At 35.0% G+C, this 24,670-nt stretch overlaps 1 protein-coding gene across 1 annotated transcript in view; it reads left to right on the top strand.

Moving 5' to 3' along the window:
* pcdh7b (protocadherin 7b) overlaps nt 1-24,458 on the top strand; it is a 378,384-nt gene extending 353,926 nt beyond the window's left edge. The window contains exon 3 of the mRNA XM_088918140.1: nt 20,362-24,458. Coding sequence (XP_088774266.1) covers nt 20,362-20,741 — 380 coding nt within the window. The 3' untranslated portion in view covers nt 20,742-24,458. The remainder of the gene's footprint in view (nt 1-20,361) is intronic.
* Nucleotides 24,459-24,670: the final 212 nt, after the last annotated feature.

The following is a 24,670-nucleotide window of genomic DNA, read 5'->3' as shown; positions in this document are numbered from 1 at the left end:
CATAACAAACAGTGGGGTGTAACATTTCTAGCCTTTGTGACTACTATTTGTTAACGACATACAGAGCTGCGTTACATAAAGTGGCTGCAATGGAATATGTAAAAGTTAATTCCAAGCTGAAAATAAAAGACTCCGTGTGTCTCCTTTATAATTCTTCATCTTACAGATTGTCCAAGGTCATTCATTATTAATAATATTAATAATATCTTCAGTATCACGTTAAAATTGGAACATTTGTCTAAGTGTAAATCCACATTTCTATTTTCTAACTGCTTTATCCAGGACAGATAACAGTCTCACCTACATTATTTGGTTATTTTTTATGATTCTGACAGACTTCAGAATGCTGATGCTTAAAAATGGAACAAAATGCGTACAGTGGGGGAAGAGCTGTTGAGCACAGAACATCTTTCCAACTTCGAAAAGATTTGCATATGTAGTTTATTCTTATCTATGTAAAAAGAGGAAATACAGAGAGAGCTTCACAAATTAAAGAGAGGTGTGTGACACCCTGTCTCAAAAATAGGTATTTTAACAAGGATGTGAAAGTGACAAATCACTCCAAAAAAAATACAATTTCAAACTAACAGCAGTTTGAAATTATTAGTTATTAAATTCATATTGTTAATAAAAATCAGATACATTATTATTGTTCATTTTCAGAGGTCTTTTTAATCCTGTTTTGTTATTCTCAATTATAATTATAATATATACGTTTTATATAGCCTTGTTGTTAAGGCTTATCTTTAGATGCCCCATTTGAATGAATAAGGTATTTTAATTGACATGAATTAAACTGGTTGAACTGCTTATTGCTCCTAATGTCCTAAACTCTTTAGATTTTTAATAATTTTAAACTGTGTATACAGCATGTTAATCATTAAACATTAAAAAGTTGGTATATTTGATAAAAGCAAGATTGCTCAGTTGGACAAAAGTACACATCCTTCCACCTTCATCATGAATTGAATTATGCATAAATATGTTAGGCATCAAAGTCTTTAACTTGGTAACTTACAGTGGGAAAGAGGTTAGGTGGGCAACGTTACTTATCGTGTAGTGCCCATAGAGTGTTAGTCATAATACACTGTACAGTATAACAGTATAAAGTAAGTATGTTTTTATAATTTTTTTAATCAATATTCTTGCAAGAACATTTTGTATTCAGTTTTCTTATGTGTGTTAGCTGCTGAGAAAACGTTCAAGTTGAAAATTCTTCCACAAGGACTGTACCTTTACAATGGAAAAGACGGCACCTAACATTTTTGGCTCTGGATGTCTCTCAAGAAATTTCTCTTTGGCATTTTAGTCATAGCGGTGGGAAGATGCCTCTCTCCTGCCCCTTCCCTCTGCCTACCTAACCTATTCCCATTTTTCACCATTCTGTGTCTGAATCACAGCAGATGAGAGAGAGTAGGGAGAGAAAGAAAAAAAGTGATAGTCAGATTTAACATATGTAAGATTTAACACAATGTAAAATGTGGAAGTGCAACAATTTATCACTGTGTGAATTTTGATACTAATTATTGATTGCTAATAGTTTATGCACCTGACACCTGACTTTATTTAGATGTATAGAAAATATTGAACTGTGACATAACATTCAGAAATGCAATCAGAAATAGTCTGGGATATTTGTGTAGATTAAACTTTTCTAAAATTTATTTTTAAAAAATTAAAAAGGATTAAAATGTATAATCTTTCCATTTGTAATGTCATTAGAAAGTACAATAAGCCTTTGCTTTGTTTAACAGTTGTTTAAAATCTAAAACTAACTGGTGAGAAAGCTATGTTTAATGATAATTAAAAGATTTCAAGTTAAAAGAAATTATTTACATTCCATTAAGTTTTAAAGGCAGACGTGCTCAGTGTCATAAACACTGCAAGCTGCAGAACGGTCTCCTTACAGCGCTGCCTCTTCTCTGACTGAGCTCAGCGGGCAGTGAGCTATTTTCTCAGCCACGTGCTAATTTACTTCACACCATGGGAAGATGGTAGGATGTGATTGTACTGCATCTGTATGAAATGTTGCATTTACAAAATTAAAGTGTTTAAAATGTTTAATTAAAAGTTTAAAAAACTTACAGCTTACACAGAGATTCTAAGCTGATCACAAGGAAGAAAAATCACCAGTTTTTTGTGGATTTCGTGTTTTTAACTAAACTGTTTTTTATAGGTTTCAAAAACCATGCAATGTCTATTTTAGGCACACACTTTATTGTTTCCTATTTTTTATTTTCTTTCAAATTGAAAGAATTGGTTGCCCATCATGCCACACAATATTATGTAACATTTTTTCCAGTTTATTCAAACTAAGGTTTCTAAAAATGCAACCAGGTACTAGAAATTGTTTGAATAAAAGCTGTGAAATTTTCACAAATCGCGATATTTAAATCTGTACGTTGCAGGCTCTGTTTCATTCATGTTTTTATTTCTTTATTAATATCACTTAACATTGAGTATATTATAATATATAAAAAACAAAAACATGTTAATATAGTGTACATAATATTTACTATTTTATTTTTTAAAAAGTCTTTGTTAAAAGAAAAAGTTGTGCCCAAAGCAGGTATTGAACTCCAATCACCTAGACAGCACCCCTGTTGACAAACCTGCTGTACCAACAGGCTGCTTAGAAGCAGTTGAGACATATAGCTTAAAATGTTTCTAAAGTGATCATGAGTGAATGAGTCAAATTAAAAATAAAACATGTTTACAAAGAAAGTGGAATACAGTAATACTACCAGCTATATAGATACATATATTTAGATCCTTTAATTAATATTGTTATTAATTTCTTTAGATAAGCGATTCCATATTATATTCCTTATTAATCAAATTCTAAAAAGTATGCATTTTTTTACTGCGATAACGAGCACAGATATCCATAGAAAAGGTTAAAACTTTTAAATGACGTATACAGACGCAGCCATTCATAGCGTCATAGCGCTGTACCGTATGCAAATTAGATTATGTTAATAGTATCCGGAATCACCTTGTAAAACCGCCAGGTGGAGCTAATAAAGTTTAACTTCTCACGTACAGCATTTCAGCTGACACCAGAAAACACCCGGTTTTGAATCCCGATCACTGCTGAGGGACAATTTTTATCCAATTAAGAATTTAAGTTGTATACTCTTTAGACTTTTAATTTTAAACTGTGTATTACAGCATGTTAATCATTAAACATTGAAAAGTTGGTATATTTTATAAAAGCAAGATTGCTCAGTTGGACAAAAGTACACAACCTACCACCTTTATCATAAATATTTTAATTATGCAGAAATATTTTATGCATCAATGTATTTACCGAAGATATTACTGATAGTATTAATAATGAATGACCTTGGACAAGCTGTAAGCTCAAAGTATTACCTTGGTCCACTTACTTTGTAAAAGGTTGTAAAAGACTATTTTTTTGTTGACAAAAAGTAACACCACAGCATTTAGTTGATCCAATCACATATTCGTTTCCAATCATACAAAGTAAATTTTGAGAATCTCCGATTCACCATGCCTTTGACATGCTCATAAACAATATTAATTTAGGAACATAAACATATCATGTAAACTGTATATGGCTGGTATTGGTATTTTAAAGAAAAAATACACACCAGTATTCTATTTCTCCCTAAACATTTTAAGTATCAAAGTCTTACATGTGGTTATTCTGGAAACGTTTTTACTTGCTCCTTCTGACCATATTAAGATTATATACTTTGTGAAAAGTGATAGTCTTTTAACCTTTTCTGTGAATTCGCTTGTTATCGGTGTAAACAAAAGCATACTTTTAGAATTTGAATAACAGGGAATATAAAATGGAATTACGTATAAAAACACATCAATAATGATATAAGTATATTCATGTACTGTCTGGCAGAATAAACTGAAGAGTTAGTTAATGCGACACAGAATTATTAAGAATTATCACCTCTTTTTACGCTTGAGAACAAATGAGAACATTCCACTCAGTGGGCGATGCATTATTATCTCAAGCACCTGCTAATTTGTTTTACACCACGAGAAGACAGGAGAATGTGATTGTACTGTAACTGTACGAAATGTGTGTTGCATTTACAAAATTAAAGTGTTTAAAGTGTATAATTAAAAAGTAAAAAAAAACTTAAAGCTTACACAAAGATTCTAAGATGATCACGAGGAAGTGTATTGCATGTCTACTAGTCTAGCCCTATTTTGATTAAAATCGCAAACTCTTGTTTAATTAAATGCCTTTTTTGATTCACAATCTGACAAACCAGGGTAAAGTTTGCTTGAAGTTCAAAAACGATTTTGGCACACCTGTAGCATTTTCATGAAACCTCCTAGAGTTGTGAGAACACTTGATTTGTGTATGAAGTACATTCTGAATGTTTTCAAAGCCTTCACTTTGTTGTTATTATGCCATTTTTTTACCACACACAAATATTCTTATGTCCATATCTTTTTGCAAGGGAATCAGTGCGAATTTTAATACAAATTAAATGACTGCGGGCACTTTCCACCCCCTCTATATTCTCAGAGTAGAATAGGCTAACCTTCTAATGAAAGACAGTCCACCCTGCCCCCCATGGACAGGGAAATTGCCTGCAGGCACTTAAACTTAATATGGTCAGGAGCACGTAAAAACGTTTCAGAAATAACCACATGTAAGACTTTGATGGTTAAAATGTTTAGGGAGAAAGTGGAATACTAGTGTTTATTTTTTCTTTAAAAAACCAATACCAGCCATATACAGTTTGTAACGTAGGGATTTCTATATTTATGTCTTTATTTAGTGGTTACATTAGTGACAAAGGCTAAACTTTTAGCTTCAGTAATGCGTACGCCGTATGGCATACATGTTTGTAATGACAACATAGTGTCAATAATATTTATTGTCAGTAATAATATCAGCGAACATGGTTTCATGGAGGGCTTCTCAGAAAGTTGGGCATTCAGGTAGATTGCCAGGCGAAAGGATTTGTAAATATATTTTGTTAAAGCAAGTCAGTTTTTTGCAAAACATAAAAGACATTTCTCCAAGAAAGATCTGATGACGAGGAAGAAAAATCACCTGTTTTTAGCACATAAAAAGTGGTTATTAACTATCGAAAGCTGCTTTTATATCTTTTAGAATCATGCAATGTCTAAGTTAAGCTAATTGTACCCATCGGTCATGCTAATAAAGCAGCTTGAATTGAATTGAGAGACAGAGTGAGAGGGAGAGCAAAAGAGAGCAACACACAGGGGTCTATTCAGGTAGCTACATAGGGATAGGGTGGCAATTGGGTACAAGTACAGATGCAGCCATTCAAAATGCGCGGGCGATACCGCATTATTTTGCGGTACGCTGTACGCAGTCTACCGCAAGCTACCGGTAAATACCGCGAGTTACCGTAAATTCTCCTATAATACGACAAGCAAAATAATAGTATCCGGAATTTCCGCAAGGTGGAGCTCATAAAGCTCAACCTCTCATGTTTGAGCTGTGGCCATCAAAGTCTTTAACGAAGATATTACTAATAGTATTAATAATGAATGACCTTGGACAAGCTGTTAGTGTAAACTCAAAGTATTGCCCTGGTCAACATTCTTTTTTTCATTGACCGTCTTTGTAAAAGTAACACCACAGCATTTCGCAATCATGCATTTGTTTCCAATCATGCAAAGTACAGTAATTTTTGAGAATCGATTCACCATGCCTTTCACATGCTCATAAAAGAGATTGATTTAGGAACATAAACATATTACCGTATGAAAACTGTACTGTATACAGTATGTATATGTATATTTAATGTCTTAACTGTGCCCGTTTAAGTATTGAATATTCATATCTAATTTTACCACTGAAGGGAAATCTTAGTAGCTGAGCATAAAAAGAATAGGAGCATACTGCAACGCATGTGAAGGCCATAAACGATATTAATTTTGGAACATAAACATACAGTATATGGCTGGTCTCGGTACTTTAAAGAAAACATACACGAAACATGGTTTCATTATGACCAGAATCGGTCTTGAGATATTTTTAACTTGATTTACAGTATTTGAGAGGTATGTCTTAACACCGATACTACAGTGCTTAAGTACTGCTCACGTATATGTTTCTAGGTTTATATTATGCATTTCATACGGTCAAATTACTTTTGAGCAACTAATAAGAAGCGCGAAACGGTATGCGTTTTAGTTTCGTTTTGTGCTGGGACCCGTGGATTGATTAGAGATATCAAGTACATACAAGTCATTTTTTAAATGTTGTAGTTTGTCTTGAAAAAATGTTACGAGTACATCATCTATCAACAATTACACAGGTTCTGTTTCCATATTGCGGATTTTGGTTACGTAATATTATTTTCAAGATTTCACGTTGTGAATATATGATTTGGGCAAACAGAGCCGCAAAGAAGTACATTATGGGTTGTTGTTTTTTTTTAAACACTAGAACAAGCGATGCTTAAACCTTTGTCTGATTCTTGTGAAACTATCCACACGACAGTTACAGTACCTAGGAGTTGACTTCAGTGATGTCACTGATGGGATGTTTCTAAAAATCCATCCTCTGTAAAACGTCTTCTCTAGTTGTCCTGCATATGTATTCGCTAATGAAGCTGTGTGTTCTGAGCCTGGATCTCTACATTTCTGTATGAACCAGCTTAGAGGGCTAAAGACAGCTTGTGTTTAAATTGAGTGTAAGGCAATTTATGCTTCTAAAGTCATGGTCAGCATTTATTATTGTACTGTGCTGTAAACTTGTTCTGTGCCTAGTCACATTATTTTATAGCATTTTTATAGCGTTATCAAATCCGGTGGCGCTGTGTGTTAGTTTCCTGACTCCCATGTCACATGGTCTGTGATTGAAACTTGTGAAACCGGTTTAATTCGTCACAGCCAGCACTCCGGCAGAGAGGGGGTTGTACTCGTAAAGGAGAAGCAGGCGAGATTTCCAGCGAAAAACATCCCCCCTCATACGATTCAAATTGTATTACAGCATTGTAATTACACATTGTAATTGTATTACACATTGTACACATGCTTAAAAGAGAAGAGAGAAAACGCAAGCCTTCTTCAGGTGTGAGGGTCTTCTGCTCAGAATGAAACGCTAAAATGGAATGTAGGCTTTGAATGGGTTCAATTATGATTTGGGCTTGATTAAGGTCGCTGCCTTTCATCTAAAACCCTACTTGAATCCTTCTAAACTAAAAATCAGTGTTAGTGAGTTCTAAATAAAGAGGTATCCAGGTAACAGTGAAACGGGCGGACAGTCTGGGGAGATCGCCCGTTTTCCATGTAAATAGTTCCCTGGTTCCGCACCCCTTGGTGTTTCTCTCACTCTCTCTCGGGTCACCTGATCATTAGCTCGAAAGATTTCAGTGCTTTGTGTATATTCTAATGGTAGTGGGGGCAGGGTGTGTGGGAACAGGTTTGGTTGAAATTGCATTGGAGATCTATGTTCTTCACACCTGAAACATTTTCTCTGAAAGCATTTTCTTCGCAGTTTAACCGATCTTGTTACAGCATGTTACAGTTTACTATTATTAACCATATTAATTTTAAGTGCTTAATGCCATTTTTTGACCAGGCACGAATATTCTTAAGTCCATATCTTCGCAAGGGAATCAGTGCGAATTGCAATACTAATTAAATTAAAACTACTAACTACTAACTAATACTAAATAATTAAAACAAACCAGAAACGTGTTGTTCTGTCTAATGACATTACAAGTGGAAAGATTACAGATTTTAATCGTCTTTAATTTTGTTACGTTATACATTTTAGAAACGTTTCATCCATACAAACACCACAAAACTATTTTCGATTGTATTTCTGAATAGTATGTTACACTTAGTTCACTGTTTTAAATACATCTAATTAAGAAAGTTAGGTGTTAGCATAAACTATTAGCAATCAATAATATTAAATTTAGCACTGTAATAAGCTGTTGCACTTTCCCCCGCATCTTGTAAAAATATATTTTCATTGTTCAAATATACATTAAGTCTGACTATCATATAATAAGTTAAATACAAAACTAAAGAAAAAATAGGGTTAAATATAATTCAAAATATTTTGCTAACAATGTTAACTGTTTATGAATAATAAAATGTATTAACAAAGGAGTAGGATGGCACAGTTGTTAGTATGTTTTTTGTTTTGTTTCCTTTTCATAAATACAACAGTAGTACCTGATGTCTCAGTGGCTTTCAAAATTAAATTATGCATGCAAACCTGTGAACTAGAAAGATAACTAAGATATCCATCCATTTATAATGGTGGCGAAGTGGTTAGCATTGCTATCTTGCAGCACTGGGGTCCTAGGTTCAATTCCTGCCATCCTGTGTGTGGGGTTTACATGTTCTCTCTGGGTTACATGGTTTTTCTCCATATGTGTGATATGACTCCCTCTCGCACTCCAAAACATACTGGTAAGTTAATTGGTTTATGGGAAAACTGGCCCTGGTGTGTGTGTGTTTGTGTCTGTCTGTCCTGTGATGGACTGGCGCTATGTCCAGGGTGTATTCTGCCTTGTGTCCGTTGCTTACTGGGATAGGCTCCAAATCCTCTGTACTGGATAAAGAGATTAGAAATGGATGGAAGTAAAGTCACTGTGTGGATGGAACTATACACAGTGTTAGAAACCCACTATGAAATGGCAGCATCTCACTGAGAATAAAATATTTTATAGTGCTGGCTTAAGGAAACAGCCTTTCCACCTCTCTTGCACATCAGTATCCATACCTAGTTATTTAAACAAATTGCCTCTAATTATAAACATCTTAATATGCTGGCTCTGTGGATCCGCATCAGCTATGTTTGCCCATTCCTTCAATTCATGTGCATCCAACACACAGTTCAATGCCAGCAACTACACATAATCTAAAATACAATCCTTATTTCAGTATCTATGTAAACAGTCTGTTAACTTCATCATCTTCATCAAAAGTATGCCTAACCCCATTAGGAAGTGTTCTTGTTATAAGTGTATTCCTCAGCTTTCCCCAAATTATCTTCTTCTTGCCAACATCTCTAGTCTTTTATCCTGCAATAACTCAGCCAACACTTAAATCTCCAAAAGCTGCTTGTGTTAATTTCTTTAAATCACAAATATCATGTGTAAATACTGGCCATGTAATACTCTGCATTGTGGAATAATAGTTTATTTTAAAGGGAACTAGAGAAACTAAGAACTAGAGAAATCAAGAAAGGCTTTTTTTCTAGAATTAATAAATGCACATCCTGTTCACTGGGGAAATTAAATCCACACTGAGCAATCTTCAATATGTTCAGAATATGACAGCAAGAATCCTATCAGGGATGCATTACACCTGTTTTCAAGTCCTTGCACTGGTTACCTATCAGATTTCGAGTCAACTTCAAAATCTTTGTCCTCCTTATATACTGTCCTACAACTGTTATTATTGATCACCGAATTATTGTACTTGACATGACTTCATTCAGCCTTTCCTGAACGTCTATGTCAGGCAGAGAGAGTGCTGTTTCTGGTGCAATCTTTTGCAGCTGACATTTCACTGTTTTAAACGAACAAGAAATTAGATTGCTCATAAATCAGTTATTCTATATAAACACAGCGTAATTGCCCTCCGAAAATCCTCTTTTTCTTGTTTGTTTTAGAGACCTTGATCGAAACTGATTTTAGATGTCAGAAAGGATTTATTTTCTCTGTATTTCCTACATTGCTTTGTCGAGATTTTAACTTTATATCTAACTTTATATCTAGGCTCAGATTTCAACTATAAATCGTACAGTAATTAATAGCAGTAAATACTGATGTTTTGCGCCCTCTTACCACAAAAATATATGTTTTGTAGTTGGGATTAACTTTATTTCGTACGCGTAGCTACTCCGATTCGGACACCGAACAGTTAAAGATGGCGGCAAATCAGACACCCAGAGGGGGGGGGGGGGGCGTCTTCTCGCCTCCATAACTAAAATGCCAAATAGGAGTGGCTTAAGCGACATACACAGTCGTGTAACTGACAGTTTGAGGTAGCCTACTGTGTAAATTTCGCTTTGTTGCTGATAGGTTAAGCTTTCGAAACTCTGCCCCAAAGTCATGTGACTGATTTTTCGCCCTGTTTCGTTGGTTAAACGCAATGATCACAAGCACCACCATGGTAACTGGGATGTGTAGTTTTTAATTCCGTTTGAATTATAACTGTACGTACTGTCTTCATATTTGGCCAGGGGTTTAAAGAGAAGGCGCGCCAAAAAATTTCGGTGCCGTCGTCTCCGCTTTAAAGGTACCCCCATGCTGGAAGAATTTGACCTCGGAACGTTTGCCCAGCGTAGTTATAGTGGACATAAAAACAAGAGTTTGCTGGCATTATATCCTAGAAGACACAGACCGGCGCCAGACCGGTAAATGCTTGATGAACTAGGGATTGGACAGTTTCCAAGTGCTTGTACAATCGATGGAAATGTTCAAATAAATGTACAAAAGAAATAAACAAAATAATCATTTATTTCTTTATCATATTGGCTAGCTAATGTCCTCTCTTTGCTAGTTAGTGGCTGTGTTTCTGCGTTGGGTAGCAACGGGTGACTGTTCTCAGGCGGAAGATGTAAACAGCTTAATTTTCATGTTAAATAATTTTTAAAAATTAAAATTATTTCTATACAGCAATCACATATTTGGGTACCGTTTCATAAAACTTTCATGCTTAAAATGTTTAGGGAGAAATGAAAGACTGGTGTGTATTTTTTCTTTAAACTATCAAGACCAGCCATACACAGTACAGTTTATGTACATACAGTAATGTTTATGTTCCTAAATTAATATCGTTTATGACCTTCAGATGCGTTATGCTCCTCTTCTTTTTATGCTCAGCTACTAAAATTTCCCTTTAGTGGTAAAATTCCATATAAATATTCAAAACTAAGAGGATTGAAATGTGCACAGTAAAGACATTAAATGATTAAATCTTTTCACTACCAACCAATGCACCACGAGTGCCCCTGTCGGTCATTTTGGCCAGCCAATCACTTACCGCGGTGCCCTGCGGTGCCCTACGGTGTCCTGCGGGTTGGTTACTGTACCGCGGGTTTTTACCGCTCATTTTGAATGGCTGCATCTGTATAACAAAGGTACAAGTATAATCCGGGCGATCTCACCAAACTGTACGACCGTTTTGCAATGGGTCAGCGGCTCTCCTAGTCCCCGCCCTGACCACTACTACTCCCGTCCTGCCCCTCGGCACGTTCCCTAGCCGGGCGCTCTTCAGCCAAAGCGCAAGGTGAATGTGCTACAATATAATAGAGGGTCCCCATTAACCCCATCTTGATCAAAATCGCAAACGCATTTTTAATAAAATGCTTTTATTCATTTAATCTGACTCACAGAACACACATTTCCGACTGTCCCCCCAACCCTCCGCTCAACAATCTTAGGAAGAACATGAAACAGCCTGTTAATAAAATTGTTGCAATTTTGTTCTGTCAGTTCTTCCTCCCAGAACTTGTAAATTGCATTGATCAGTTATTGCTTTGTGCTAGGTTTAGCCGTTTTCCGAATATAGTCTTTCAGGGAATGCCATACCATCTCTATTGGATTTAAATCTGGGGATTCAGCTGGAGTTTTCACCCAGTTAAGTCCCTCTGCTTTAAGCATCGCCTTTGCTGCTGTGTGTTTTGGATCGTTGTCCTGAAAGAAACGGTGCCTTGATCCAAAGTGCTCCCTGATGTATGCTGTTTTACCACGACTACTTCAAAGAATTCACAATCCATTATTCCTTAGAAAATAAGAAGTGGTCCCGGACCTCTTCTAAATATACCTCCGAAGTGAACCTTCAGTGGATGTTTTGGATTTTGCTTGTTCATATATCTCCCCTTTTTATAAAACGACATGGTTGAAAATGTTCCAGAGCCACTGTTGTTTCATCAGTGAAAACTACATCATGAAAAGCCTCTCCCTGTTCAATCCATTGAAAAGAAAAGGAGCAAAAAGCATCTGATGGTCATAAACTATATTAATTTAGGAACAGTATCAGAGATATGTTTTTAACTGCACTGCATCGGAGAGAATACTATGGCTCACTTTTTTTTTACTCCCTAGCGAAAATGGGCTTCCATAAGAATCAGTAAAGCTTCTGGGAAATACATTTTTCCTGCATTAAAGTTTAACTTCAGAGCGCCCTAAATTACAAACTCCAAGCGTTTCATTTTGTGCTGAAGACCCTCACACCTGAAGAAGGATTCACAGCCAAAACATTTTGTTTTTTCTCTTCTCTTTTCAGCATGGAATAAACCTATTACTTGTTCTTTTGCAGGCTATGCAGGCTGATGCGGCTACCCACCAAAGTAAATGTATTGCAGTAAATGTTTATATCATTATATCAATGTTTTTTTTTTTAAATTAAAAAAAAACGTTTGCCCAGCCTAAGAGGGGGTGTCTGCTCTCTTTGACAACTGACACTCCTCCATACACTCAAGTGAAAAATTAATAACGCCAATGTAAACATTGTATTTACAATTTGTTGATAATTAAAATGTTACGTTCTCTAAAACTTTCTCAGTCAAGTATGATAATTTACCTAGGGAGCTGTGTAAGCATGCGTAGGCAGCAAAAGATCAGCTAAACTGGGAATAAAATGCTTTCAGAGAAAATGTTTCAGGTGTGAAGAACACAGATCCCCAATGCAATTTCAGCCTAAACCTGTCCCCTCACACCCTGCCCCCACTGCAATTAGAATATACACAAAGCACTGAAATCTTTAGAGTAGATAATCAGGAGTTTTTCAGATGTAGGCATAGTACGTAATTCAGGCTTTATGAACTCACACCTGGGATTCAATTAATTAGGGTGATTAATTTTTTGAGTTCATAAAGCCTGCATTACGTACTATGCCTATGTCTGCAAAACACCTTTGCTAGTTAATGCTACTTCACTTTCTCGGGCGTGATTTGTTTAGGCTAAAACCAGGCTAACAGGCTTGTTTTGTGATCTTCCTAAGATTGTTAAGCGCAGTGTCAAAATGTTTCTATATGAAAGGATTCATATGCAAGGCAGTGACTGAGGCGTGTGTGTGGCAGGCAGGTCGGTTTAGCCTTTGTCACTAATGAAACCACTAGATAAAGACGTATAGAAATCCCTACATTACAAACTCCAAGCGTTTCATTTTGTCTTTTGCTACAATATTGACAGCAGTGTAGTTACAAGGAGCATGTCAAAACAAGCCAAAGCCAAAAAATCCACTGAAGGTTCACGTCTGGGGGGGTATATCTAGAAGTGGCCCAGGACCACTCCTTATTTTCAAAGGAATTGTGGATTGTGAATTCTTCGAGGAAGTCGTGGTAAAACAGCATGCCACCCCATAGTTCAGGTGGGTAGCTGCGTCAGCATGCGTAGGCCGCAAAGGAACAAGTAATAGGTTTATTCCATGCTGAAAAAAAAAGAAAGAGAACACAATGTTTCGGCCGTGAAGTCTTCTTCAGGTGTGAGAGAGACAAGGCAGTAGGCAAAGGTAATGTAGCGGGAGAACAAAGGCTAGGAGGGAGGAGGAGTGAAAGGTGGGAGCAGGGGACAGAAAGAGAGCCCAATCAAGAGGTGTGAAGTCAGGATAGGTGTAGAGAGGTGTGAAATGAAACTACCAATGAATGGAGAAAATTTAAAAGAACAGTAGTCTGTCGTTAAGAGAAGGGGGAAGGTGTGATCCTAGCTGCAGAATAATTCTGGTTTCAGTAGTCTTTCTGATGTATGAGTTCGGCAAAACCGTCTTTGAGAACACAGACGGAGAGATTAGAGTGTCCGTGGCCGTCAGAGCTGAAATGAGAAACAATGGGCTTGGAGAGATCTTTAATCTTCACAGCCCTGACATGTTCTCTGAAGCGGTCTCTGAGTCTCCTTCCTGTTTCTCCAATGTAGATGGCTGGGCATTTACTGCAAGAGATACAGTAAATAAGGTTGCTGGAGGTACAAGATGCCATCTGGGTGATCCGGAATTGTCTTGAGGGGCCTTGAATGAGTGTGGTGTTGGATGTGTACTTTCAGGTGATACAGCGAGCTCTGTTGCAAGGGAAAGTGCCTGTTGTGGATGGTTGTTGAGGGCGGTCAAGGGAGCTGTGAACAAGGAGGTTACACAGATTAGGTGGATGGCGATATGAGATGATGGGGCGATCAGAAAAGAGGGCCTCAATGGAGGGATCATCCTGTAGGATGGAAAACTTGTGGTTAATAGTCCTGGGGATAGAAGGTGTGTTAGGGTGGTAGGGAAGCACCAAAGGAATGCGGTTGTTATGGCGGGAGTTCCTGATTGGGTTGATGGTCCAAGGGGTGTTTTTGGCTCAGGCAAGGGCCCTGTCAATCACACTGCTGGGGTATCCTCTGTTGATGAAAAGGAGTACATTTTGAGGGCTTGTTTCTCGAAGACGATGTCATCGCTGCATAATCGTCGTAGCCTAAGGAACTGTGAAAAAGACAGTTTTTAGTGTGTTTGGGGTGAAATGAGCTATATAGGAGGTAGCTGTGTGAATCCGTGGGTCTGTAATAAACCAAAGTGGAGAGTCGGGGGTACTTGATGGAGAAGTTGATGTCTAGAAACAGAAGAGTAGCGGAAGATATGTTAACCGTATATTTGAGGGACGGGTGGAAGTTGGTGAAATGGTGCAGGAAGCACTCAAGCTGATCGTTGGAGCATGTGGTGGCACTGATGCAGTCATCAATATATCGCTTGTAGAGGTCAGGGACATACGCTTGTAGAGGTCAAGGACATTAATGCCACCCCGTATATAAGGGAGCACTTTGGATCAAGGCACCGTTTCTTTCAGGACAACAGTCCAAAACACACAGCAGCAAAGGTGAGGCTTATAGCAGAAGGAGTGAACTGGGTGAAAGCTCCAGCTGAATCCCCAGATTTAAATCCAATAGAGATGGTATGGCATTCCCTGAAAGACTATATTCGGAAAACAGCTAAACCTAGCACAAAGCAATAACTGATCAACGCAATTTACAAGTTCTGGGAGGAAGAACTGACAGAACAAAATTGCAACAATTTTATTAACAGGCTGTTTCATGTTCTTCCTAAGATTGTTGAGCCGGGGGGCATTAGGGAATGTGAGTTATGTGAGTCAGATTATGAATGAATAAAAGCATTTTATTAAAAACACGTTTGCGTTTGTTTGGGTGCTGTACCAGCTGTATAATAATGCAACAATATGTCATTTATGTGTCGCAAAAACTGACTTGCTTTAACAAAATATATTTACTAATCCTTTTGCCTGGCAATCTACCTAAATGCCCAACTATCTGAGAAGCCCTCCGTGAAACCAAAAGAACCACAATTGAACGAGTTTTGACAATAATACGAGAGTCCCCATTAGCCCCATTTTATATTAAAACATAAACGCATGTCTAATTAATGAAATGCCTTTATTGATTTACAATCTGACAATGCAATGTAAATCGTTATCTTTGTCTCCTAAGTATCTTAATCAACTTTCAGCATAGCTTACTCTCCATTTAGATTTTTTTTTTATACCATCGCTAAACAAAGCAGGAGCATATTGTACTTCCTCTTGGGATCAAACGTGGAAAGATTAGATTGTAATCATTTTTATTTTTAAAATACATTTTAGAAAAGTGCAATCTATAAAAAAAGCTGTATTTATTTCATACTACTTGATAGTTATATTTATAAAGATAAGAATTCAAGTTGATACTGTTTAGACTTTTAATTATTTAAACTGTATTACAGCATCGTATACATTAAACGTCGGTATATTTTTTAAAAGCAAGATTGCTCAGTTGGACAGTATAAAGCAAGTATGATTTTAATGTTTGTAATCGCTATTCTTGCAAGTACAAACACAACATAAACTGGAATGCTACAGAACCCTAAACAGACATTACACACTTTTAGTTTAGCAGGATTTGCATGATAAGCACATTGTTTAATGGGGATGATATTACACATGTCTATTATTACTGTACAACACTACTTCAGCCTGCATAGTCTGCAAAGGATCAAGTAATAGGTTTATTCCATGCTGAAAAGAGAAGAGAGAAAACACAACGTTTCGGCTGTGAAGCCTTCTTCAGGTGTGACGGTCTTCAGCTCAAAATGAAACGCTAAAATGTAATGTAGGCCCTGAACTGGTTAAACTTTGATTTGGGCTGGCCAGTGCGGTAACATCACTGCTTTTCATATAAAATCCTGCTTGAATCCTTCTAAACTAAAAATTAGACAAAAGAAGAGTATTATTGGACAATGTGAGGCTTTGGTGAAATTTCTCTGTGAACTGAAGAGTTAAAGTGTAAAGTGTCTCCTCCTTTTAAACTTGTTAATGTGACATGGAAGATATTACTGTATTAATGATGTAGCGCTTCAGGCTCACGTGGGTTTGCACCCTACACCCTGCAGTACCACTGTGTAAATACAGTACGAACATTTTGATATTTAGAAATATAAAAAATGTCAATATAGTGTCCATAATATTTGCTTTTTTAGTTTTTCAAAGAAATGTTTATTTGTTAAAAGAAAACTCATAGTGAATGCTGGATTTGAACACACAGCCTCATACTTATAAGTCAGTCACCTAAGCTATCATGCTACAGACACAGTGATGTAGTATAGTGGTGAAACAGCCGTGCACATATCAATAGAAAGTCTTATTCTACTCTTTGTGCTACAGTACCTGAATATAATTATATTGTTATTAATTTCTTTAGATATGCAATTCCATATTATATTCCCTATTAATCAAATTCCATAAGTATGCTTTTGTTTACTTCGATAACGAGCTTATTCGCAGAAAAGGTTAAAACTATCACTTTTCACAAAGTATATAAATGTACAGTAATATGGTCAGAAGGAGCACGTAAAAACGTTTCTGAAAAAAAGATGTAAGACTTTGATGCTTAAAATTTTTAGGGAGAAATGGAATACTGGTGTGTATTTTTTTCTTTAAACTACCAATACCAACAATATATAGTTTACATAATATGTTTATGTTCCTAAATTAATGTCTTTTATGACCTTCAGATGCATTATGCGCCTCTTCTTTTTATGCTCAGTGTCATGGAAATATAACTATCAAGGAAGCCACAAGAGAGAGTTCTCACCTGAGTAAGGTCTTTATTTCAATATTGCAATATTGGGAGCCCTGCTGCCACTTTACAAAGTGCAACCAGAGACTCAATTTGTTACAAGCAGTACAGGGTTTTTATAAGATGTTGCGCTGTAAGAGAAAGCTCAGCACTTTGTCCCTTCTAAAACTTCCCCTTTCCCTAAGACAAAACAGATTACATCATAAAACGAAAGAAGAAGCACCACTAGATCTGTTATTCAAAGCTTATCAGTTACTTTCGGCTAATCTAACGACCCAGACAGCATATATTGTTTTGTTACATTGTCTTCTAAAGTAATCTAAACAGTGTACTTTGTTGACACACTGTTTTCTAAAAATCTGCACGTACTGTAGCACAGCAGTTACATCCTTGAAATATATTTTCTAAAAGCACCAATATATTTTTTGCATAGCTCTCTACATTTTAAGAATCAATTTACTTATTAGATTTCCATTTCACTCAGCTACTAAAATTTCTCTTTAGTTGTAAAATTCCATATAAATATTCAATACTAAGCAGATTAAAGTTTCACTACTGACCAATGCACCATGAGTGCCCCTGTTGGTCATTTTGGCCAGCGGTACGCCGCGGTACGGGTTTTTACCGTGCATTTTGAATGGCTGCATCTGTATAGATAGATAGATAAGACTTTATTGATCCCAAAGGGAAATCGATGTGTTGTATAAACCTAATATAGGTTGTATTAATATAGGTTTATTATGACCTAATATAGGTCTGTATAAACCTAATATAGTCAGAAGGAGCACATAAAAACTTTTCCAAAATAACCGCAGTATGCAACCGAATGAAAGACGTAAATGCTTAAAATGTTTATGAAGAAAGTGGAATACTGGTGTGTATTTTTTATTTAAACTACAACTACCAGCCATTTACAGTTTGAGAATATATTTATATTCCTAAATTAATATCGTTTATGACGTTCAGAGATGTTATACTCCTCTTATTTTAATGCTCAAAACTAACAAGAGAGTTGGTATCTTGTTCCTGGATCCTGTTCTACAGGCTATACAACCCTGTAGTATAATTGCGGTATGTTATATTTTAGATGATATGAACAATTTCAGTTCATAATTTCAGAATCAGTTCAGAAAAACTGTTAAGAGACAATATTATAGCGCTAAAAGATTACATTAAATTAAACGTTTATTTTATTCCTCTTCTTGGCATTCACCATTCCGGCATTTCTCTGGAAGAGGGTGTAGGCTCAATTAAAACCATACTCTTGTATATTATTACTTATTTTATTTTGGAGTGAAGTCTTTTGACAGTATCTTTTAAGGTCATGTTAAAATATATATGGTAGGAAAATACTTTCTCATGATATCAAGACATTGCACATTATTGTGTCAATAATAAAATAATTAACATTCTAATCTCTATGTGCTAATTTAAAAAAGAAATAGAACTGCACAACACAGAAGATAATGTGATCATTCAAAGGACAATCTGTTAAGTCCTTGGAGCTATAGATATAGTAGTGTGGAGGGAAAACATGTTAGTGCCAGAGTTAAGAGAAGAAAGAAAGTAACATAATATAACAGCATGAATCTAAAATCACAAGCAATGACAATAAATGTTGAGTTACAGATGAAAAACTCAATAGCTAAGGTTAATTTACTGTAGGTCACTGTATTCATTATATAACTTTAGAAGGCCTGCAAAGGAACTTTTAGTTATGCCAGATGACACTTACTTTCAAACTACACTCAGCCTAAGGTAAGAAAATTTCACAATGTAGGTGCAGAAAATGCTTTACTATTGGTAATTTAAATTAAAACATAAGAGAAATGTTAAGAAAAGTGGTAACCCATTGTATTCCGTGTATATAAGGTAATCATGTGTTGAGGTGATCTAGTTAGATAAGTAAAATAAAACCTCCATAGTTTTTATTGGTATTGTACATGTTTTCTCATGAAAATAAACATGTGAGATGAGGAATTAAGAAATTATGAAGAAAATGTCGTGACAAGTCTTTTATTGATAATAATAACGAGCAATTATACATCTCAGAAGTGCCATGTATAATAGTAATAATTCCTAATTTTATTTTTATTGGAATATTTTTTAAATATTAATTATCTATATATCAATTTGTAGATCTACAAAAGTGCACTGAAATACTGTACACAAACACTATTTGTTTTACAAATGAAGTATTACAGCAAAAACAATAACAGCAATATGTTTGCTTTATATTTGCAAATCCTATCCTGATTCTCTTCCTCACTCCTTTGTGCTTCATGCATCATAGGATATTACCTTTGAAATGTGTCTCAGGAATATAGTACTGTGCAATATTAGCTGCAAACAGGCAGCAGTAGTTGAGAAACCTGAAAAAATGCAGATTTTTTTTTACGTTTAATATATGGTAGTTTCTAGATTGAGATGCACATTGCTATTTCACATTTGGAACATTAATACTAAGAATATACTACCATGGTATTAAAAAAGCATTCAATTATTTTTCTTCTTATTTCCCCTTCCACCTTATTACAACTTACGTATTATGTAAATTTAGATGTTCTGCAAACATCCAAGCCACTGAGCCAGATTGCAACCTTTTAAAATTAATCAAATTTTATAACATTGCATATTTAAGACTGCATTTAAGTTAAAGTGATAAAATCGCAACTGAAATCTTTGCTGATCCATTATTGAAAAAAAAAATCCAAGACACATGTTCAATCAAGTGTGATAGGAAAGCACATATTTCACTAGATTATTTTACTTTAATTTTGTAACCCACTGCATTAATATCACAGCTAATTTAACTTTTCATTACAGATATTATTTTTAAATTAATTTATATTTTAAAGTACACAATTTCTGACAAAATTGCCCTTATTTTAAGCATGGAATTCCATTAGCTATGTCATCACAAATTTATATTAGTATATATATATTAGTTGCATATGCTTTTGTTTTTACATGATAGTAATAAATTTATTTATGATCACGCAAAAAACAAGAGCATTTAATGTTTGCTTTTGAATTTACAGCTGAAATAAACAATTTATGTTTCTGAGTACAAAATTAATATCTGAAATAATCATATGTCTTCTAGACATTTACTCTTGAATCATAGATAACTTTATTGAATATGTATTTATGCATACAAGAAATAGTAATTTTTCTGCCATGGTACTTTAACTTTTCAGACAATGTTCCTCTTCTCCCAATGCATGTGACAACATGTCCTATTTTAAAATATTTTTCATCAAGAAATTGGATTAAAAAGCTGCAAAGGCATTAATAAAATGCTGTAATATTTATTTCACAGATTCAAGGCCACTGCCAGATGTAGCCATGACTGGCAAATGCACCAGGGAATGTGATGAATATGGCCACTCTGATTCCTGCTGGATGCCTGTGCGAATGTCACCAGAAAGAAGACAGAAGAATCAGCCAAAACTCTCTACTTTCATGCCCAGCACTGAACAGGGAAGCCAGGAGAAGATTGCTAATGGAGACCCCCCACTCATGGGTGATCGCAACAGAAATTTGCTGAACAAAAAGATGACATCATCTTATGAGACCTTCAGTAGTGCAAGCTTTGGTAAAAATGAGGATGCCAACCCTGAGGATATACCTCTTACTCAAACAGGGGAGTACAAACCATCTCCTGTTAATACACTCACTCGACGAGAAGTGTACCTGTAATATGGTTTATTTGTGATCACCTGTATGTTTAAGGTAAAACAAACGAAAACTCAAAATTCCAACATAAAGGATGCAAATGATTTAAATAAATACAACAGTTTGAAAGAGAAGGCTAATAATAAGAGTGATACTGGCAAATCAGGCCTTTAAATATTTGCTGCCTGATTTTATTGTACAATGTAAAATTCATTTTCATAACTTGCATGCTTAATTTTATTGTAAATTGATGGTTGCAAATCAATTTAATGGGAAATGAGACTGATTTAGAGAAATACGGCACAACATTGAAAGCGTTAAGAGTCAACTGTGGTTTGGTAGTACAGTATGCCACTGAGCCCAATGAAAATGACGGCCAGTAAAATTAATTTAATTTTGTCCTCGGCGTATCAGTCAACCCTGACAAGGATGATACATCACAAAACAATTGAAAAAAGCATGACATCTTCATTACTACACTATCACTTTAAATGTAACCTTTGGGAAGACAGAGCTTTAATATTTTGCCCTAAGGCTTAGACAATAATGACAATATTTTTAAATGTCATCTATAAGAAATGATACTTGATAATTGGATATTCAATGAAATTCTTGATTCTCTGGTTTTTAATGTTTCTTGGTAGCAATTTCCTCTGCTAGGTCCATTTTCCCTACTGTACATATACTATGCACAACACACACCTTCATACAAACACACTCAGGCTTTCAACTCACAACAGCAGTTCTTCGGATTTTGTGAAACTAGAAAACCAGGAGAAATTTCAAGAAGATGCAAGCTTATGAGCCATGATCAATCAATGTTTGCCAGTCTTTGCTTGAATTGCGTAAATATGTATATATGTGGTTGTACATATCATCTTCAGTAACAAAAATACTGCAGAATTGAGACCCTGTGGGAACTTATGTTTCTATCTGGTACAATCAAACAAGAGAATCCTAATGTTTAATACAAATAGGATGACAAAAGAAAAATATAACATGCAATTTTGCAGGCTGCATGAAGACAAATATAGAAGATGGATGTACATGACTCTGTTGTGAACATTTGCTGAGCACATTAACAAGCAACATACAGGATATACAGTAAATGTTGATGCAATATTTAGAATGGGTTTTTGAGATTTAGAATGGCATTTTTAGATGGATTTCAGGTTACAGAATATTGTCTTTGAAGCATGTAAAAGTACATAAGCAGCAAAACACAGGTAATATGGTTAGCTTATGCCCTAATTACAATATTGTCCATGCTACAGTGAGTATATGTGTTTACATATATGTATCACATAAATACATGTATACAAAATGCCACAGGTTTGAGCTGTTGCATTTTTGACAAGCATAAAGACAAACATAAAGAATATAGTACATCTCAATGGAGTAAAATGAACAACTTGTCTTTTGAGAGTTACAAACCAAGAAAATGGGGTCTAAAATAAACCAAAGTTTTGGAAAAATAAAGCTGGCATGAAGGTATATAATGATTTTCTGATAAGTTTTAGACAGAAACAAATAGCTTTTGGTAGTTTGTTGCTTTTTGTACATGCATATGTGTAAATGTATAGTCAAAGTATAGGTTGATTGATCAGTAAGTTCCATATGTATTGCAACTTTTTTTAAAATTTTAAACAACCACTATAAATGCCCCTTTATTTATTACATGTGCTGTATAGTATTACATGGTAGCTGTTATTCTGGATTCGGTAAAAGGGCACAAGTATTGAAAAAAACTAAAAACAGTTAGCAGTTGAAAATGTTGTATGTTGTCAGATTACAACAAAAATAATCCTTTGTTAATCAACTGCTTTCGAAGTACATCATTCTGTAGTCTGTAAGTACTTGTTGTTAAAAGAAGTGCTACTAAAAAGCTTATAAAGTGTATACATAAATATGTATTTTTATTGCACGTTTAAAGGGAAATTACTTACTTCGAAGGAAAATACAAAAATAATAAAAAAAACTTTTCTTTATCTGTGAACAAGAAAGTCCATCATGTTGCTTGCTTTTGTTATATCTAAACAAACTTTAGCCATGTAGTCTTATTTAGCATACCAGCTTAAAGACAATAAAAATATAAGTGAATACATCAACTCTCACTACCATGGACATATTTTTTCTAGGAGAGAACTCTTTTATTTCTATGTAGTTTTCTCATTCAGAAATGATAATTATGGTGATATGTATCTACTGAAAGGTATGTTACATGTAAAAGTCTGGCTTTCTTAATACATTGAAACATATTGTATCTTTGTACTGGCATGGCACTTATGTTTCCTTTTATTGCTTTCATTTTAATGATTGCAGTCTTTTTTTCTGGATCCACTTGTATATTTGGAGTGCTTCTATAAAAAATAGAGTGAATGCAAAATATGCAATTGTGCCTTCTTATACCAACTGGTGTAATATGATATTGGTTAGAAATGGAAAAAAAATAAGAATAATGAGGTGCAGGGATTTATTATATGCTGGGATTGTATTTAGCTGTAGGTTGAATACGATATTAGTGAGAATATCACATTTTTCTGGCATTTCAGCTTTAAGACCAGTCAAGTTTTGTATTATGGATAAAATATGTGTGAAGAGTATAAACATCTTGAAAAAGAAACAAGAGCATCTCTGAAAACTTGTCAGGCAATTCCATGTTAGTTATGCAAATTTTTTGCAGAAAATAGCATTTGCAAATATATGACCAACACCTTCAATTACTTCTGTGTGTAAATCTCTAATCTGTTGACATTTTTGCATGTAGTGCTTACAGATTTGTATATTTCTGTAAGACCCTTGAAGACTTTTGACTGTTCAGATGAGTAGGTAATTATCATTTGAAAGTTAAACCAGGGATTGATGAAAACCTAAGCAGGTGCTGTCTGAATGACAACCTCAGATGTTAAGCAAGAATACCCATTCTATTTAGAACAGTCCAAAATACTGTAACAGATTGAAGGTAGTGCTAAAATGTTGTTTAGTATGCACGATAAACATGATTCAAATCTCATGTTTTCATACAATATAGTATACAATTCTTATACTGTGGATTCAGCAAATTTAGAGGTCATGTTCATTTCTTAGTGAAGATCTGCATAAAATACTAATCTAGTACAGAATTAAATGTAGGAAAATTACCAATTTTTGCATCATTAATGCAGGAGGTAAGATATAATTCAAATGTACTTTTGAGAAAAAAAAAGTTTGATAAGTTTTCATTTCACCTTTACCAAAGCAATATACAACATACAGTAACTACTAATAGGACAAGACGGGCAATGTAGAAACACTATACAAAATTCTACTTGGTAGGTTCCAGTGATGTCAAAATAATAAAAAAAAAGATTTTGATTCAATTTACTACAGGATATCAGAATGAAAGTTGAATCTAATTCATTAAGGGAATTCTTTCCTCCTACATTGGGTATATTTTCAGCTGGCTGTTCTTAAGACTTAAAGCACTCACTTTTAGTATGATGAGATCTGTTTGTAATATTAATCATGAACTATTGTTCTGCGACTTGGATGTTGATATTGAAACAAGGAACAATTTATCATTGTTTATTATGAGTCACTATGCACGAAGCTATGCTAAACACGACAAAATGTATTGAACGCAAGTCCACTTCTATTTATGAAATATTTTACATAATTTAATTTGCTTTTGTACAGTTTTCTGTAAATAAATTGCTTGTCATTTTTGTCTTTGCAAATTAAAAAATAACATGTTAAAACTAACAATTTTCCTTTTGCTTTAGTCTGAAATAGATATTTCTAAAACTTCAACTCCAAATTTGAAATAAGCAGTATTACATGATACAGGATGACAGACATCTTGGACAGACATATCACTGATATTTGAAGTTAAGACCATTGTTTAGTACTCCCTGTTGCCGAGAAGAAAAACATCCATCCATTTTGTAACCACTTAGTCCAATTTAGGTTTGCAG

The sequence above is a fragment of the Atractosteus spatula genome, chromosome 1 (assembly GCF_055471065.1).
Source record: "Atractosteus spatula isolate fAtrSpa1 chromosome 1, fAtrSpa1.hap1, whole genome shotgun sequence".
NCBI lineage: Eukaryota > Metazoa > Chordata > Actinopteri > Semionotiformes > Lepisosteidae > Atractosteus > Atractosteus spatula.
The sequence above is the reverse complement of the archived record's forward strand: the minus strand, read 5'-3'. Positions and strand labels throughout refer to the sequence as shown.